General features: G+C 32.6%; 3 protein-coding genes across 6 annotated transcripts; 1 reads left to right on the forward strand and 2 right to left on the reverse strand.

Annotated features, from left to right (window-relative positions):
• Window positions 1-3: 3 nt before the first annotated feature.
• LOC106667927 (membrane magnesium transporter 1) lies at window positions 4-1,986 on the forward strand. Its single transcript, XM_014396223.2, has 3 exons — window positions 4-183; window positions 252-304; window positions 1,379-1,986. The coding sequence occupies exons 1-3, from the start codon at window positions 105-107 to the stop codon at window positions 1,589-1,591; spliced, it is 345 nt and encodes a 114-aa protein (XP_014251709.1). The 5' UTR covers window positions 4-104; the 3' UTR covers window positions 1,592-1,986.
• A 149-nt stretch (window positions 1,987-2,135) lies between these two features.
• LOC106667926 (mitochondrial uncoupling protein Bmcp) lies at window positions 2,136-9,757 on the reverse strand. Of its 4 annotated transcripts, none has more exons than XM_014396219.2 (8): window positions 9,649-9,757; window positions 9,400-9,517; window positions 9,167-9,314; window positions 6,210-6,483; window positions 6,036-6,154; window positions 5,904-5,964; window positions 5,764-5,844; window positions 2,136-3,300 (listed from the first exon to the last, which is right to left on the reverse strand). In XM_014396219.2, the coding sequence occupies exons 2-8, from the start codon at window positions 9,461-9,463 to the stop codon at window positions 3,181-3,183; spliced, it is 867 nt and encodes a 288-aa protein (XP_014251705.1). In that variant the 5' UTR covers window positions 9,464-9,517; window positions 9,649-9,757; the 3' UTR covers window positions 2,136-3,180. The 4 variants fall into 4 exon arrangements, with proteins under 4 accessions (XP_014251705.1, XP_014251704.1, XP_014251708.1 ...); XM_014396218.2 differs by having other exon boundaries at window positions 9,400-9,576; window positions 9,649-9,755; XM_014396222.2 differs by having other exon boundaries at window positions 9,395-9,576; window positions 9,649-9,755.
• A 1,974-nt stretch (window positions 9,758-11,731) lies between these two features.
• LOC106667983 (probable ATP-dependent RNA helicase DHX35) lies at window positions 11,732-15,974 on the reverse strand. Its single transcript, XM_014396339.2, has 11 exons — window positions 15,864-15,974; window positions 15,532-15,749; window positions 14,819-15,142; window positions 14,592-14,754; window positions 14,293-14,448; window positions 14,081-14,227; window positions 13,622-13,763; window positions 13,275-13,561; window positions 12,882-13,196; window positions 12,033-12,186; window positions 11,732-11,971 (listed from the first exon to the last, which is right to left on the reverse strand). Exons 1-11 carry the CDS (start codon window positions 15,886-15,888, stop codon window positions 11,848-11,850), a joined length of 2,055 nt encoding a protein of 684 aa, XP_014251825.1. The 5' UTR covers window positions 15,889-15,974; the 3' UTR covers window positions 11,732-11,847.
• Between the last annotated feature and the right edge of the window lie 1,461 nt (window positions 15,975-17,435).

A 17,435-nucleotide genomic window follows, 5' to 3' on the forward strand; every position in this document is an offset into this window, starting at 1 on the left:
ATAGGGGCTACCTTTCTGGAGGTTTCTAAACTGATCACGGCTTATTTCTCCTCATTTTTATTATTTTTTTATTTCTTTCTTACTTGGAATGGTAAACATTTGAGATGACAAAAAACTGTCATAAAACAATTACCTTTGTGGGTCTGTTCTTTTTATTTCACGCGGCCTATTCGGCAGCTCAGCGTAAGTTTTATCCATGACATGAGCGTTTGACTTTTATTAAAGACATTAATTTTCTTTTAACATTACAGACCGAAGCTACCTCAGAATAACTGGGCAAGAATTCACATCATTGCCATTGGATGTAAGTACCAATTTGAAGCTGAACATTTAATTTACACCCCACTTAAAAATACAAACCCAATTCGGCTACCTGGCTATATATATATAAGAAACAGCATGCTTCCACTGAGATTCTGACTTCAGCCACCAATATTGTTGTAAATAACTGATCATTGAGAATCACAAATAGGTAAATAGGTAGTGCACTCACAAGAGAAATTTGAGCTTGAATCAAATTTTCAAAAAACAACGGCTTTTTATATGCAACATTGGAACTTTGATTTTTGATTTTGTAGTCTTGGAGGTGTATAGTCTTGCATTATCTTGTTGAAATAGAACTTAATTTCTTATACACTAGAGCTGCATTTCATTGAACTGGAGCTGAATATAAAGTTCCAAGTTGTCATGGCTTTTGGAGTGATCCCCTCGAAATTCCACCATTTACAGATCATAACTTTTTTTTTTTTTTTTTTTCAAATTATTCTATTCCTGGGGTAGGTAGAGCTAATTTTCCTGTTTAACCTGGTTTTCAAGGATAAAATCTTCCTTGAATTTCCTAAACCTTGTCTGAGCAACACAAATAGGCACTGCCTCTGACCCACCTATTTCACAGATTTTATTGGCCGTATTAAAGCAGAGCCTCAAAATACCATGAATTTCCAGAGTAATGCACTTTATCAACTCAACTATCTATCCTTGTTGATTGTGTATGTTAAAACTCACCACAAAAATGGAATAATGCTAAAACACTGCTGACAGACAAAAGCAGCGATGATAGGATGCCCAGGATGATAAGAAATGATGAGGTTTTTCCATGATAGATTCTGGGTTTGAATCCCAGTATAGCCCATGCATTTTTAATTGAGTTTAATAAGAAAGAGGTATTGTAAGGTGTAACCTCGTCTGCCACACCCAATGGTTATTTGGATGGTAAGCCCTTCGGCAATTCACTATTTTCAGTGGTTAGTATGGGGTGTTATTTTATCGGTAGTGTTTGCTACAAAAATCAGTCAAAATATAAAGTTTGTGTTTAATAAGTGATAGAAGCAGTTCTTAAATACTGCATAACTCTTGTAACAAATTTATTATTTTTTAGATTCTTTTACAAGGTATAGTCAGCCTGTTCATAACCATGTATGGCGTGATGTACATTGCCGGTGAATTCAAGGAGATAAGGGCGACTGTCGAGTTACAAGCCAAATCCTGGGAGACACAAAGGAACCTCCCATCATTCTATATCTTCAATCACAGAGGAAGAGTTCTTTCTCCGGCTTATATACCTTCCCTTGATGACAACTATCTTTCATAACAGTAACAGGTGTCAATGGACCTTGATTTTTATATAAAATATTTAAAAAAATGTAAATAAAACATGAAGTTTTGAGTGTATTATTGATGTTACATGAATTGTTTAGTTTAATTATCTCTGTTGTTTCTTTGTTTTGTTCTATTTGTTCTTTTTTTTTCTTATATAAAATTTGTAATTTAGTAGAGTCCATAATTTCAAAAGACTAAATATTTATAAATATATTAGATTGTATTGTTTCACTGTAACAGTCAGAGAGCATTCCCTGTTCACACCAAAGACAAAAAGTATTGTTTAATTTTTTATTTAATTTACAATAAATGAAAACATAAACACGTTTTGGTCTTAAAGGTAAAATTGAATATCAAATTTAAGATACAATAAATTTGTTTAATTGAGTATTATTTACTCTGAACTTATCCCAATTTATTTTAATGTGAAAATGTCATGGATGGAATTCTCACAAAGTTTTAAAGAAATATTGTGTATAAAAAAATAGTATATTAGAAAATTTCATTTAAGAAGTTAGAAATCAAAGTCAATAACATTTACAATTTTTGCTTAAACTTTATTCAATTTTCAAAATAACATTATCAATCACAGTTCTTGCTTTGCGACACATACCCTATTTTATTTATCGTTTAAATAAAATACCCATATACAATAGTTACAATTTAACAACTAACAAGAAGGCATAGGCCTAAACTGGTTTGGGTTTTTTCCCATATGCAAATTAAATGCAAGTTAACAAAAATAATTAAATCACAATTATTCACAAATAGGTGATGATAGTCAATCCAAAATTAGGGTGGATATTTTAGGACGAATCGTTAAAATTTAGCAAGATTTCTCCTAAAATTATTGGCAGTTTTTTTGCCTTTGATTAAAGAAGGAAACAAGTTGAAAGAATTTGCAAGATCAAAAACACAAACAATATTCTTTATCAAGAAACCATCTTGAAATATCTGCATCAAACCTGGACATTAATATTTAAATTTGGAATGACTAGATAATTTAAAAATACAATTTTTAATGTCAATAACAAAAAGTTGACTAAGTAATGCAATTTAAACTGTTTATAATAAAGACTTTTTTATGAAAATATCTTTGGCGATTATTCCTTACATTTGTGCTTACTACAATTACAGTGGAAAGAGAATGTTAAACAGTGACTTCTAAAATAATGTTTTCCTCTTTTGGTCCTTTCCCATACAATCATATAAACCACATCTTTTCAAATATTGGAAAATGATTGGACTTGCAATTTTCTTTGGAATGTGTTTTCCACCCAGAAAACCACATACAAATATTTGGAATTTTTTCTCTCTCCTTAAGTTTTATGGACAAAGTGCAGTTATTATATTTTTGTTTTTACCCCGTTTAAATAGTACAATATGTGATATATGCATTAAATTTGAATTGATAATTTTGTTTCCTCTAAAATCTATTTCAGCTTGAATTGCTGAGAGTTAAAACGTTTAAAACCTGATTGTAATACAGCCTCGTTCGATTTGTCAATTTGCTCACCTCCATTTACATCCCTTTAACATGATCAAATGTTTTTAATTATATCAGGCACTTCTAATTGCACTTCAGTAAAACTTCTTGAGCTGCTCATAAGTTATAAAAAATATTATGTTCCAAGGACCCATCCTTACCCAAGTCGGTGTGAAACCTTTATACAAAGCCAAGAACCCTTCGTGTCTTACAGTCTAGAACACAAGAAGAAAAAAAAATTATAAGTGTTTATCAAGCATTTTATCACAATAATAAATCCATATTAATTTGGATATGCATATGCTCAAATCCGCACATGTATGTACAAACATACAATCATGTACAGAGTTGTGCCTAGGCTTCTTGTAGTCCCCTGGCAATTCCAGCTATTGCTATTTACAGTAAATTACCAGCAGACTTGAGAATCAGCCACCCCAGGCGTTGGCAGTCCGGGGGCAGACCTCAGTCTTATCCATCCAGCCACCAAAGTTGAGCTCTAGGGGAGGGGGTGCTGTCAACAGCTAAGTCAATTCAGCACCCGATGCATGCAGCACCATACCCATCCATAATCGCATTCATTCTTACAGACAACTCCTATTTTCATACCATTCATTCAATTAGGGTATGGAGTTGAGCTTTTTATATTTCTCCATCACCTTTTACACATATACAACTAGCCATAGACTCTCTCACATAAATTCATTTCTTCATTCTTTATATTCATGCTAATAAATACATTCCCTCTCAACACAAACTAGGTGTATATAACAATTATTACTACATGCAATAGAATAACCCCGTTTCCTCCAAGAAGTAAAACTGGGAACCCAATTACTTACTGCCCTGTCCAAGGACAATTCTCAATTCGGGTAGAATTCTTGCAAGCTCTCTGAATGGAGCCAAGGAATTGCACCCTTCAATTAGGTGGGACACATTGAGCAACCTTTCTCTGTATGCCGGACATGGGGGTATTTGGTCCAAAATCATATTAATATGTTCAAATTAGTTTAACATATTAACTGTCCAATTATCTCACATTCCATACTGGGAGCACTTTCATGCTTTTACTATTTCATTTCACATGTCCTACTGTTTTAACGTATAAGTTAGCCTATTGTTTTGTTTTCAAAATTTACAGTAAACATTTCTTAATAAACCAGACCATTACTGAGATTCTACTGTACATAACCTCTTAAGAAAAGAATAAATAATCAAGATTTAGATGCATTAGAATTATTGGGTTGTCCGGAAAATAATGCAGGATTTTGGTATTAAACAAAAAAAAAGAAACTAGTTACTTTAAAGCAATGTTCTTTAATCAAAATAATTTCCCATACTCTCAATACATTTCTCCCAACGTGTTGGTAACTTATTAATTCCGTCTGAGTAGAATTCAGAATTTTTAGAATTGATAAAGTCAATAAATGCATTTTCCAGTTCCGTTTGATTTTTGAATATTATGTGTTGTAAGTAGTGGTCCAGGTGTCTAAAAAAATGGTAGTCAGTAGGCGAGAGGTCCGGAGAGTAGGGTGGGTGAGGCAAAGTTTCATAGCCAAGCTCCAATAATTTTTGTGACGTTACACGTGACACATGTGGTCGAGCGTTGTCATGCAACAAAATGGGCCCTTTCCGATTGACCAAAGAGGGCTTCATTACTGCCAATTTCTGATGCATGGTATTAATTTGGTTACAGTATGATTCAGCATTGATGGTTTCGCCAGGATTTAAGAAGCTGTAGTGTATTAAACCAAATGAAGCCCACCATACCGTAACCATTACCTTTTTTTGATGAGTTGGGGGCTTTGGAAAATGTATTGGAGCTTCTCCTTTGTCGAGCCACTGTCCAGAACGTCTAGTGTTATCGTAGAGAATCCACTTTTCGTCACATGTAACAATTCTGGCCAGAAATGGGTCATTTTTGTTTCGACAAAGAAGTGATGCACAAACATCAAAGCGCTGATTTTTTTGGCGATCGTTTAATGAGTGTGGAACCCAATTTTCGAGTTTTTTCACTTTTCCAATCGCCTTGAGGTGGTCAGCGACGGTCGTTTTACTGACTTTGAGTTGCTCTGCAAGTTCTCGAACAGTTGTTTTGGGGTTTTCTTCCACCACTGATCGCAGAACATCATCATTAAGAGAGGAAGGCCTTCCACGACCTTCTTCATCTTCAAGGCTGAAATCTCCCTCCCGAAATTTTTTAAACCACCTTTGCACAGTGCACTCATTAACACAACCCTCGCCCCAGACTTGGTTAATGTTTCTAGCCGTTTGGGCTCCGCTTCGGCCGAGTTTAAACTCGTAAAAGAAAATCGTACGAAATTCTCGCTTTGACATTATAAGGATGACTGAATTATTTCCAAGTAGCGGAATGCTACAGAGGTAAACAAACAATATCATTTGGAAGAGGATTAATAAGTGTTCTGTAAACGTAAACAGAATATTTTATATAGATTTTTTTTAATGAAAACTTAAAATCCTGCATTATTTTCCGGACAACCCGATAAAAAATGAAATTCATCCAGCAGCAGGTCTAAATTTGGTGACAATGCAGTCAACTTGTGGAATATATATCACTTTCTCAGCAATATTAATATAAATTAACCTATATTGGGAAATATTTCATTTTTAACGTACCTTTAAAGGTTCATTAAAAAAAAAAAAAAAAAAAAACTACATACCTGAATTAAACAGTCAATACTTCCAGTGTATATTTTGTTATTACCACCTACTAACAACCTTCTTTGGTTCATCAGCCTAGTCTAGAAAAAAATATACAATATGTTAATTTCATAGAGACAAAGAAAAATCAAAAACTTACTCTAACAACATCCAAAGGAGTAGATGCTACAGCACTTCCTATACTAGCAGTGAAACTGGAGCTGCAAAAAAGTATTTAAATTGAAAACATTTAAATATAAAAACAATGTGCCAAACAAATTGCGCTTATTACATAAAATGGTTTGTAATGTTATCACCAAAGCGCTCCATCAGCTGATGCTTGCAGAAGTCATAAACTGGGAGCTCCACGGCTGCAATAACTGCAGCCCGTTGTGAAGTGGGTCCAACCCCCTAATAAACAAACTCTGTTAGAATATGCATTCTAATTTTATGATGAGTAATTTACCCTCCATAAACCGCCAATTCCTTCATTCCTATAGACTTCTTTGAAGCATGCGAACAAGCCTCTTTTTTCATAGCTACCTCCAAGAACCTGCATTCGGACCTTGAGGACATCAGTCGGATTGGCAATAGCACTAGAAACCATGCCGGCAACAACTGCACAGCAAATATTGACCGTGACATCCTCCTCACCGTTGACAAGGAAGCTTTTCAAAGAGTAATATGTACCAAACTTGATAGTACCATAGGTGGCTTGCCTAAGTACAGCTGGCCATATTCTAGAAAAACAAGGACACATGTAAGAAGATAAACTAGCTACATTTGTCCATACACAAAAAAATAAACATACTGCAAAACAAGTCTTCTTCTTTTCTATATGACCTTCTTGCTGGTTTCAAATTAATTCCTGAAACGTTATTCAAGGGTGGCTGAATTATAAACCAGTTTTTGTTACATATTATATTAATGTAAAAATTATGTTAATACAAAAGGATATAATACATAAAAACTGGAACCTAAAGAAAGGAAGATGTCCAGAAAATAAATATTAGTTCTAATATTGTGGCATAAGTGTATTATTCACTTTTTAATCACACCATTTTATTTTTTTTAAATAGAATTAAAATAATCAAGCTAAGAGAAAATTAATAAGTTGCATTTGGACGGGACTGTATTTTCAATCTTTTATCTCAGGAACTGATTAAAAACTACTTGGATAAGAAAAATAATTGTAATCATCCTTTAATTAATGTCAATTTATCATTTCTGTAACTGCACACAACAGTCGCATAATTAGTAAGATTTGTGCAAGTCTTGATCATCCACGATTATCTTGGTCTGTCTATTCTTGGTGGTTTTGTCCATTAATTACAATTTTTTCTTTCAATATTTTTCCATTTTAATGGTTTTCCTCAATGGACGATCTGACAGAAAAAACAACACAAGAATAGGCATGACAACAATAAAGTTACAATTAATTATTCTTTCTATCTAAGGTTGAGACTAAAAATTAGTGCCACGAGCGGGATTCTAACCCCATGCTCTAATCACTTGAACCAACATGACTTGTATATCTGAAGTTGTGAATTTTTTATAAAATTAAGACAATTTTTCACCAAATAGAATAGTATTGCTTAAAACAAGGTTAATTTATTGATTTTTATTTTTTATTTTATTTATTTTTTAACCAAAGCACTTATTATTTGAGCCGAAGGTCATGGGTTCGAATCCTGCTTGTGACACTAATTTTTCATCTCAACCAAAAACCTTAGATAAAAAGAATAATTAATTGTAATAATCAATGTGGTCAATTATGACCACTAAGCAAATATGAATCAAGTTACTGTTTCATCAACTCGCATACGTCACCACAATTCAAAATTAAAACTAAATTGTAACATTTTCAGCTATTCTATATTTTATTTACTTTAAACCTATTAGTATTAGTGCGAAATATTTATCATTTCTAGAACAGATTTATTAAAAATCAAATATATTTACATTATATAAATTGTCCAGTAAAATAAAACGGTATTCTAATAAACACAGATGGCCCTCTTGAATTTTCAATATGTTTGTAATACATACTTAGGAAGGCTTACAGTAGATATTCATTATTGTACAATGGGTAAAATATGTAAACGCATCACCATTAAAAAAGTTGATTTTTTTTATATTTACTTTTGTAACTGCGTTATGAAGGTATGTAAAATATAAATTGTCATACAGGAGGATTTAACGTCCCAATAGGTGTTGCGGACAGATGTAATGAGATATGTAATGAAGTAAAAACTAGTTTAAGTCCATAACTTTCTACATACTCATATGCAAATATTAAATGTTTAATAGCTTAAAAATAAAAAAAAATCAATAAATTCACTTTGTTTTAAACACTATTCTGGTGGAAAATTATCTTAATTTTATAAAAAATTCATGACTTCAGATATAGTAGTCACAATAGCTCAAATGGTTCGAGCAGTGGTGTATTGAGCCTAACGTCGTGAGTTCGAATCCTGCTCTTGACACTAAAATTTTCATCTTAACCAAGACCTTAGATAAAATGAATAACCAATTTATCAAAATTGCTTTAAATGTTAAATTATAAGTATTGCAGTGAAAATATGGTATGAAATAAGGTAAAATAAGAAACTAAATTTTTTTAAAATTGAAGTTTAAGCAATAAAAATTGGACAGCTCTGAATATTGACAAACAAAACTGAAATATTTTCCAAGCTGAGGTCATTGCAATTTAACTTCATTCATATGAAATTCTTAAGAACAGTACATAGATCTATATACTATCATATGGCCATATCTGCATAGTTTTAGCATCAACTTGGCCTGAGCGTGCCATTCTAAAAACAAAACAATTATGTGGAACACGAGAGGATTGATAGAAATATACTAGTTTATAAAATTGCCGATATCTGTCACATCCACCAGACCAACCACAACTGAGGACACCATGAAATTTCCTGAAAGTGAAAGTTAACAAATCTGTACAGGCAGACTGGACTAAACTAATTTAAATAGTTTATAACTGTTTCAAACAAGAAGGTGATAGAGTTTATATCTCGTTCAGTTCCTGGAATTGAGAAAAATTGAATATCTATTATTGGCCATAGCGCATTCAAATATTGCCTTGAAAGATGGGCAAAACTGTTATAATCGCTAACTCTACTTAGAAGTGGAGAGAAGTATTTCAGGTGACTGAACATAAATTAGCTAAGTGGGATCTAGAAAAGTGCTCAAAGTTGTAGAGCGCACTTTTCAAGGGGACATCTGCTTAGACATGGTTAGGTCACTTACTTAAGACTTAGGAAAGATCTTTAAATCACCACAGACCTAGGTTGTAATTAAATAAAAAATATATAAAAAATAAAGAAACAGATATATAAGTACTAAGATCCTGGTTTACATTTGAACCACCCTTGTGCTCCATCAAAAATAAATATTTCTTACCCATAATAAAATGCTTTAAATCCTTCTTGTTTCGATATCTTAAGGATGGCATCAGTCATACCACGGTACCTCAGGCGGGTACAGCTGCGATCTATTATCTGCCCTTGGACTTGTAGCCGGGTCTTCGTCGTGTCAATTGGAAAAGTACCTGCACTCATTGTCATTTTTTAAAAAAAACTATCCCATGTCACAAAAGAATTATTTTTTTAACTAGAAACAATTCTCTACCATACCAAATTCAGCCGTACAAGAAGCTAAACCTCCATATACGAAAGGCCTCCAGTCCCTCTCTCCCATCACACTACAGCAAGTCTTTAAATAAACGTTATATTCCCTCCAGGACAGAATTGTCTGTAAATAATTTCAAAAAATCCACTGTAACAAGATGCCAGTGAGATGGAACAACAGATCTAACCGTCAAAACAGATTAATAAATTGCTATTAACGTCATTACTATAATCAGAAAGATAATTAGATATTACCTAACTGAAGAAGGCCGGCTGGGAATGAAAAAACCTGAAGACAAACCGGGCCAGACGTTGCAGCACAAGGGAATGGGGATGGGTGATAGGTCCACACCACAAAGGGTATCACCTTGAAAGGTGGGGGGTCCAAACTGCCAAATAAGTGACGCTACTGGTATCACGGTATCACTAGTCGGGTGATTGGATCACTATCTCAATCAACAAGTGCCCCCAGCAACGTTTTTCGTCTTTTTATTTTCCATGTTTGATAAATAAAGATATAATTCCTAAAAAAAAAAAAAATCGACGAATGAAATGTATTTTTGCATTTTGTAAACAGCATTGGGTTTTACAACTTGTCAACATCAGGAAAACTTATTCAATACTCATAAATATTGAAAGAATAAAAGAGTCACAGAATTAAAAAAAAAAAAAACATTATTAGTAAAATATTTTTTAATTCTTGTTGTTGTTGAGCTTGTGTAAAAAAAAATCCAAAGCCTACAGAAATACAAAGAGTATTCTTGGGTTTTAGGTTTCTTTTCAGGAACTAGACAACCAACAAACTCATCTTTTCATTGATATCAATTTCAGGGGAATCAGTCTTGTTTTCGTTTTGGAAATGCATGAATATTAAAAATTCGTTCTTGCAACTACAAGCAATCTTTGCACATTTGCACTGGCAAATTACATTGGTCGGTGCCACCCTTCCATTCTTTCCTTGCATTCCTGATGTTTCAATCCTTCCATATCTTTTCTAGTTTCACCAGCCAATTATAATGTTATGCAATATAACGATAACCAACTCTATTTCCTTTACTCTATATGCTGGCCTTTCCGTACCTCAGGGCCTTGTCAATTGTGGATAAAATAACACAAATAACAAACACGTTCAAAAACCATAATAATTAAAACAGAATAGTCTGGTTAGCAATCCTCTAATTCCAGAGTACTATTCGAAATTGGGGATAAGCCTCATTCATGTTAATAAATTACATTCACAGATTCATTCACACTACCCCAGTGTACTCACTATTACTTGAGATGGTTGGGGATAAAACACTCCATTTATGCTAATAAATTACATTCACACATCAAAATTTATTCATATTACCTCAGAGTATTTGATATTCCATGGGATAATTGGGGATAAGCTCCCCTACATGCTGATAAATTACATTCACACTACCCCAGTGTACTTGATATTTCTCAGGATAATTGGGTATAAACCACTCTATTCATGCTAATAAATTATATTTATACATTTGTTCACAGTTTCTTGATATTCCTCTTTGGTATAAACCGCTCCATTCATTTTAATAAATTATATCCACACATCGCAATTTATTCATACTACCTCAGGGTACTCAATATTCCTTGAGTTAATTGGAGATGAGACCACACATTCATGATTCATGCTAATAAATTACTTTTCAATTAATTAATCTTTAAATAAGGTATTGGTTGAGATAAAAAAGTCAGTGTCACGAGCGGTAGAGCTCAAGTGGTAGAGCAGCGGCGTATTTAGCGAAAGGTTGTGGGTTCGAATCCCCCCCCTTACTTAAAGATTAATTAATTGAAAAGAATTTATTTGGTCAACTGGACCACGAAACCTAATTGATCTAAATTACATTCACACTACCCCACTGTACTTGATATTCCTCATATAATTAAAAATAAACAACTGCATTCACGCTAATAAATTACATTTACACACCACAATTCATTCATACTAGCCCTGGGTGTATTGTTAGATATACTAAAAGTTCAGTCTATGAAATCTAATGTTTGAACTAATAATAAGTTCTCAATAGTTCTACAATAATAAATTAGTCTTTTTATATTTATTATTTGTGTATAATTATTATTTAAATAAAAATAAAAAAACACACTACCACTGATAATGGCGAAAAGTTGAAACAACCAAGACACCAGAGAGGATAGGCAAACCAAACAAACCAAAATGATTAGAAGTGACTAAACTGTTAATAAAAAAATAAATTTTATTTATACTTATTTATATCTAATTCTGAACGATTAAAAAAATATTATAATTGTAATATAATAAGTACAAATAGATTAAATACACTACTAACAGATGAGTTAACAATTGGTAAGTTATCTAACAAAAAGATTATTTTTTAAACATGTATTTACAAAATATGTACAACAATTAATACAATTGATAATATTTTAAATTTATTAAGTTTCAGCAGTTTATCCTCTATCAACAGTCCTGTGATAAAAATGTGGTGCTAGCTCAATTAACCACTCAGGCTTTACGACTGTCAATTCCCTCATAAATAACTTTTGTGTAAATATTGTATCAGTGTAAACAACCCTGTAAATTTTTTTTCCATATAACTACTGATTTTTTTAATATTTTTATTAATTTCATTTACCACTGTGGCTGTTGAAGTGTGTAAAGTACAGACGTTGGATGAATATACAGGTCTTGATTTCCTCTCACACTTTTGTACACTCCAGAAGGGTGTAAATAAGCTGCATTCGGAAAAAACCCAGCAGCGATGCATTTACATAACAGTTCCACATTTCCTGAAAAGGAAACATTGGTGAATTTTTTTTAAAATGTTAAATGTATTGACCACTTTTTTTACTCACAAATAATCTGGATCATGTATGGTCTTGATGAAAAAACAAATTCAATTGTTACTGCCGAGATTTTGACCTATTTTAAGGCTATAATCAGGGCAAAACAACCTTAAGTATGTCTACAAAATGACATAATTAAGTTGTTAATAGATGGTTTCAAATTTCTTTGAAGACCAACTCAATCAAAAAATTACCAAGGATGTAAAAGTATATACTGTAACTACAAAGAACTTTGAAACTTTCTATATTAAAAATTTAATTATATCAATTTGTAGACATACTTAAGATTAAGATCTGATTATTTAACCCTGATGATGACCTTAAAATAGGTAGTAACAACTGAATTTGTTTTTTCATCAAGGCCATACCATGATCCTGGTTCATATTGAACTGTGAACCGTCACAGTCATTTACTGGGTCTATCTCCTGGTTTTTTTAAGTCATTCAAACGAATTTCAGAAGAGTTCCTCACCGAAGATGGCACAATGCCAAAATGCATTTGAATAACAAAAAATACCCACAAATGGAGACATACCCAATAAGTGCCGGTTCAACATGAGTTCACCGACTCGCGACCAAAAGCCATCACAACTCTTTGATCCAGATTATTTGAAGGCTCAAAATAGCAGATTACTTACCATCACATGAAACTAATTCCAGATTAAAACCTCTTAAAAGAGATTCCATTTGGTTTAGCAAATGCGTTGTCCTTTTTAATGCCTTTCTATTTACAAAATTCAAATAGCACCATTGTTTCTTGTCATGATCTGGAATTCTCAAATAAGTTTTATAAACGTTAAGTGCAGTTATTAAATCGCCCTCTTCCACTTCAAACAGCCTTCTTCTTATTCTAGATTTAATGGAAATAGCACCACTGGGAACAGTGACGAATATATTTTCAATTTGAAGCAAAGCTAAAATCATCGCCATTTCTTCTGAACAGCCCATTTCACCTAAAAAAACACGATTGAAATTATTTAAAAAAAAAAAAAAAAATACTGTAGGTTTAAAAATTAAAAATACAAATTTACTTGATTTTAAAAGGGATTTTGCATGTAATGGACTTAAAGGAAATTCTGCCATCTGTATCCCAATTGGCCTTGTTAATTGTGCATCCTCGGTCAAAGCGCCGAGAGAGTGAAGTAGCTCCATTGCAGCAAGGAGCGATTTTGCTGGAGGAGCAGTAGGAAAGGAAAATCTGACAACGTTATCAACACCGAGAGCTTTCAATTGCAAAACCGCTCCGCTCAGTTCTGACCTTCTCATTTCACTAGGTGTCTCGGGTATCAATTTCTCATAATCATCCTCTGAGTAAAGTCTGTATACAATGCAATACAAACAAAATTTTAAATTATAATTAAGAAAAAAATATATATACCTGTAAACTTTGCCAGGTCTGTTTCGTCCAGCCCTTCCGGCCCTTTGCTCAGCTGACGCTTGTGATATTGGAACAATGACCAAACTATCAGTAAAACTCTCAGCATTAAACCATCTCATCTTTACAAATCCACAATCAATTACTGAAAATATATATCCAGGCACTAGTTATTATTCTAAAGTTGTTCCTATGATGGTATATTATTATGAATAAAATGTTGCTATTAAGGTAGTTTTACATTAAGCTCTTTTGTCTTGATTTTGTTGGTTGATTTGACAAAAAAGTAAAAAAATGAAATGCAGAACTGAACACATGCCCACTTCTGTCATTTTTATATATGTGTCCGCTGTAGGGTTAATTATAACCATTAACACTTTCTTTGTTTTTAAAATAAACCTAATTTGTCACAATCATGTTGTTACACATAAGAGGGGCAATTTTAATTGTTAATATACTCACCGAAATTTACACCTGGTATAGTCACTGATGTCTCAGCTATATTTGTGGCCAGGATTACTTTTCTCATTCCTTTTGGAGTGTAGCGAAATACTTTGATCTGCTCTGTGTTTGGTAAAGAGCCGTACATAGGAAGCGGGTAAATTTTCACTGTAAAAATTAATATACACTTTTAATATTAATTAGATTGTTTAAATTTAATTTGATCTACGTACATTCTTTGTCCTTGCTTTCATGTTCCGACAGCAAAGAAACTGCTAAATCCACTTCTTCTTGTCCTGTCAAAAAAGCTAGGATATCACCTTGAGGCTCAGCAGTGTGAATTTTCAAAACGGTTTCAACAGTCGCCTTCACATAATCTGCTACAGGTTCTGGAATGCAATTGAAATATAATTAACAAATTGTGAAGAAGTTGTAACGGTAGTTAAAAATGCGGATCAAGTACTATTTCGCTGAGAAACACACACACACTTTTTAATTTATTAAATTGTAAGTAATATTAACAAAAGTAAACCTCGGACATAATGGACAGTGACTGGATACAATCTTCCTTCAACACTAAGAATCGTTGATGTGTCTCGTCCTTCATCACTAGTCTGATTCAAATTGAAAAACTGCTGCAGAAGTTCAGCATCAACTGTGGCTGATGCAATGATTAGTTTTAAATTTGTGTTTTTCTGCAACATACAATTATAATCAGTAAATTAGAACTGCCGATACAATAAAAAGGACTAATATTACCTTGATAATTTTCTTCAGCAATCCCATTAGAATATCAGTGTTAAGAGTCCTTTCATGTACCTCATCGAGCATAATAACTGAATAACATCTCAAAAGTGGATCAACCATCATTTCCCGCATTAACAAGCCTTCTGTCATGTACTTTATTTTAGTTTTGTCAGGGTCAGTGCAATCGTCAAAGCGTATCGAATAGCCAACGGTATGGCCTAATGGAGAGCCCCTTTCTTCTGCTACCCTGACGGCTAAAGTAGTCGCTGCAACCCTTCTTGGCTCAGTGATGCCAATGATCTTTCCATTCTCACACCAGCCAGATTCTAGCAAGTACTAAAATTGAAAAAAAAAAAAAATGAAAGTTTGTGAAATGATTATTTTATTAGTCTGTGGTGCCTAGGGATGGTGGTGATTTACATTTAATTTAGTGAGGAACCAAATTATAATGTAGTTTAATGACTACCAAAATCCTGAACGCTGAAGATGGTGAAATATATGACAATTCCAGCAAGAATGAGTAGACCAGAGATTTATAAGTTCACCATCTTCTACAACATAAGCTGGTCAGGGGTATAAGCAGGGTGGAGCTCATGAAATGCCGAAATATACCTTACAGACCAAACCAGAAAGAATAGGCAGGCCAAAAAGATCGGTAGTTCATCACTCAGAGTATCTTTCATAATAAGTTTAATATAAAATTTATATTATACTAAAAAGCTTACCTGAGGGACTTGTGTGCTTTTGCCGCATCCTGTCTCCCCGACAAGCACTAGTGTCTGGTATTTTTCAAGGAGGAAAAGTATGTCATTTCGATTTTTAAAAATTGGTAGTTTCTTTCTCTGCTGTTCCAAAACTAACGCTAAGTTTTTATTAAATACAAATGTTGTACTGTTAAGCGAGTTAACGTCGCTTTTGTCCTCCTGCCAACCACCTTCATCAGCTAGAAAATAATATACATTTCAAAAGAACAAAACATTACAAATAATTGAAACAAAAAACAAAATAATACTCATAAATGTTGAATTATGTTCAGATTTAATAATTTTCAACAAACCTGGTTTAAGAAATCTATTAGACATGTTCTTTTTTCCTGTGTTGTTTTCAAAAGTCAAACATCCCAATAAATCTACATCTATAGCAGATAAACAAAACCGAATTGCAACCTTTGACTTTCCACTGCTTTAAATCTGAGGACGGCCGCCAGGAAAGCATTTCATGCTTAATATTTTTGTTTACTTTAAATTTACATTGAAATTTTGTAAATTAATAAAATCATTGATCTGAATATTTAAATAAAACAAATAATAATAATAATATAGATTTAATATTTGTCACTCAAAAAATCTTTAATTTTATGTAGTCATTTTCTAAAATTTAGATGTAGCATTTTATTAGATATAGTCAGGGTGTTTAATTTAATTAAACAAATTACTTACTAAACAATTACATCCCATTTAGATTTTAAAACAGCAAAGTACAAATTTCTTACACTTTAAAAAAAATTCATTTTTTCAAACTTGCCTTTGCAAACAATTTGAAATTCATTTGTGCAGAAACTATGCATGCTTAAGTTCATTTAAGTACAATATCTGAATAAACCCCCAGTTTTCAATCTCCAGTCAATGCAGGATATATTGCGATGTATTTTTTTTTTTTTTTTTTTAACGAGGGTTCGCAACAGCAGAGGTCTTAATATAAACCCTGAGGGTGCCAGTGTTTTTGAAAAAATCCCATTTGTAAGTATGTCGGGTTCGAATGCAGGGCTGCTCCATTCGAACCCGGGACCTTTACCTTACAGTGATGAGCGCTGTGTCAAAAACTAAACCTTATGGCCACCGACGCCCCAGAGAGCAAGCTATTGTTCAGCATTCAAGAAATAAAGCAATAAAACAAAATTGGTGTTATAACTTTTTATTACAATATTTTAAAAAGAGTATAAATTTGTTTGCAGTAACGGTAACTAATACAAATTGTCAAATGAAAATGACTTGAGACTCGTATAAATACTTAACTTTTTCTAACATAATGAAGACATTTAATTAAAGCAAGTATTGCATCTTATAAAAATGATTTATAAAGCATTGTGACAATATTAATTTAAATAATGAGACATTCCCTTCTATTTATTTGTTCGTTAATTACAAGTAATACTATTATATATATAAACACAAGTCATGTTACACTAACAATACTTATATAACAAAACTTATTAACTTGTTAAACATTTAATATAATTATTATAAATAAGTAACACTTTAAACATTAGGCTTGAATTTATTACAACCTGAGTGTTTCTTTTTAACTAGTATAAGGAATCCCAAGAAATGTGCTTGGTATTTAATAAAAATGAAATATAAATGGCCAAAAATAAGCCATAACAAATAGAGATTCAATGCAATTTACATTTTTTTACAACATATTTCCTTAAAAACACAAAAGGATGTTCAATGCTGTAAATAATTTCAGAGTTAAATATTGTAAGTATTTTCCAAAATCTCTAGATTTACATAAACCGCATTTATTAACTGGTGGAAATATGGTGGCCAACTTGGCTGACTGTATGTTAATTTAACAAAGACAAACAAAAAACAAAACAAAATCAGTCTTAAAGTCTTAAATTGAACAT

Source organism: Cimex lectularius, unplaced genomic scaffold (assembly GCF_000648675.2).
Source record: "Cimex lectularius strain Harlan isolate CLEC.00 unplaced genomic scaffold, Clec_2.1 scaffold149, whole genome shotgun sequence".
Lineage (NCBI taxonomy): Eukaryota > Metazoa > Arthropoda > Insecta > Hemiptera > Cimicidae > Cimex > Cimex lectularius.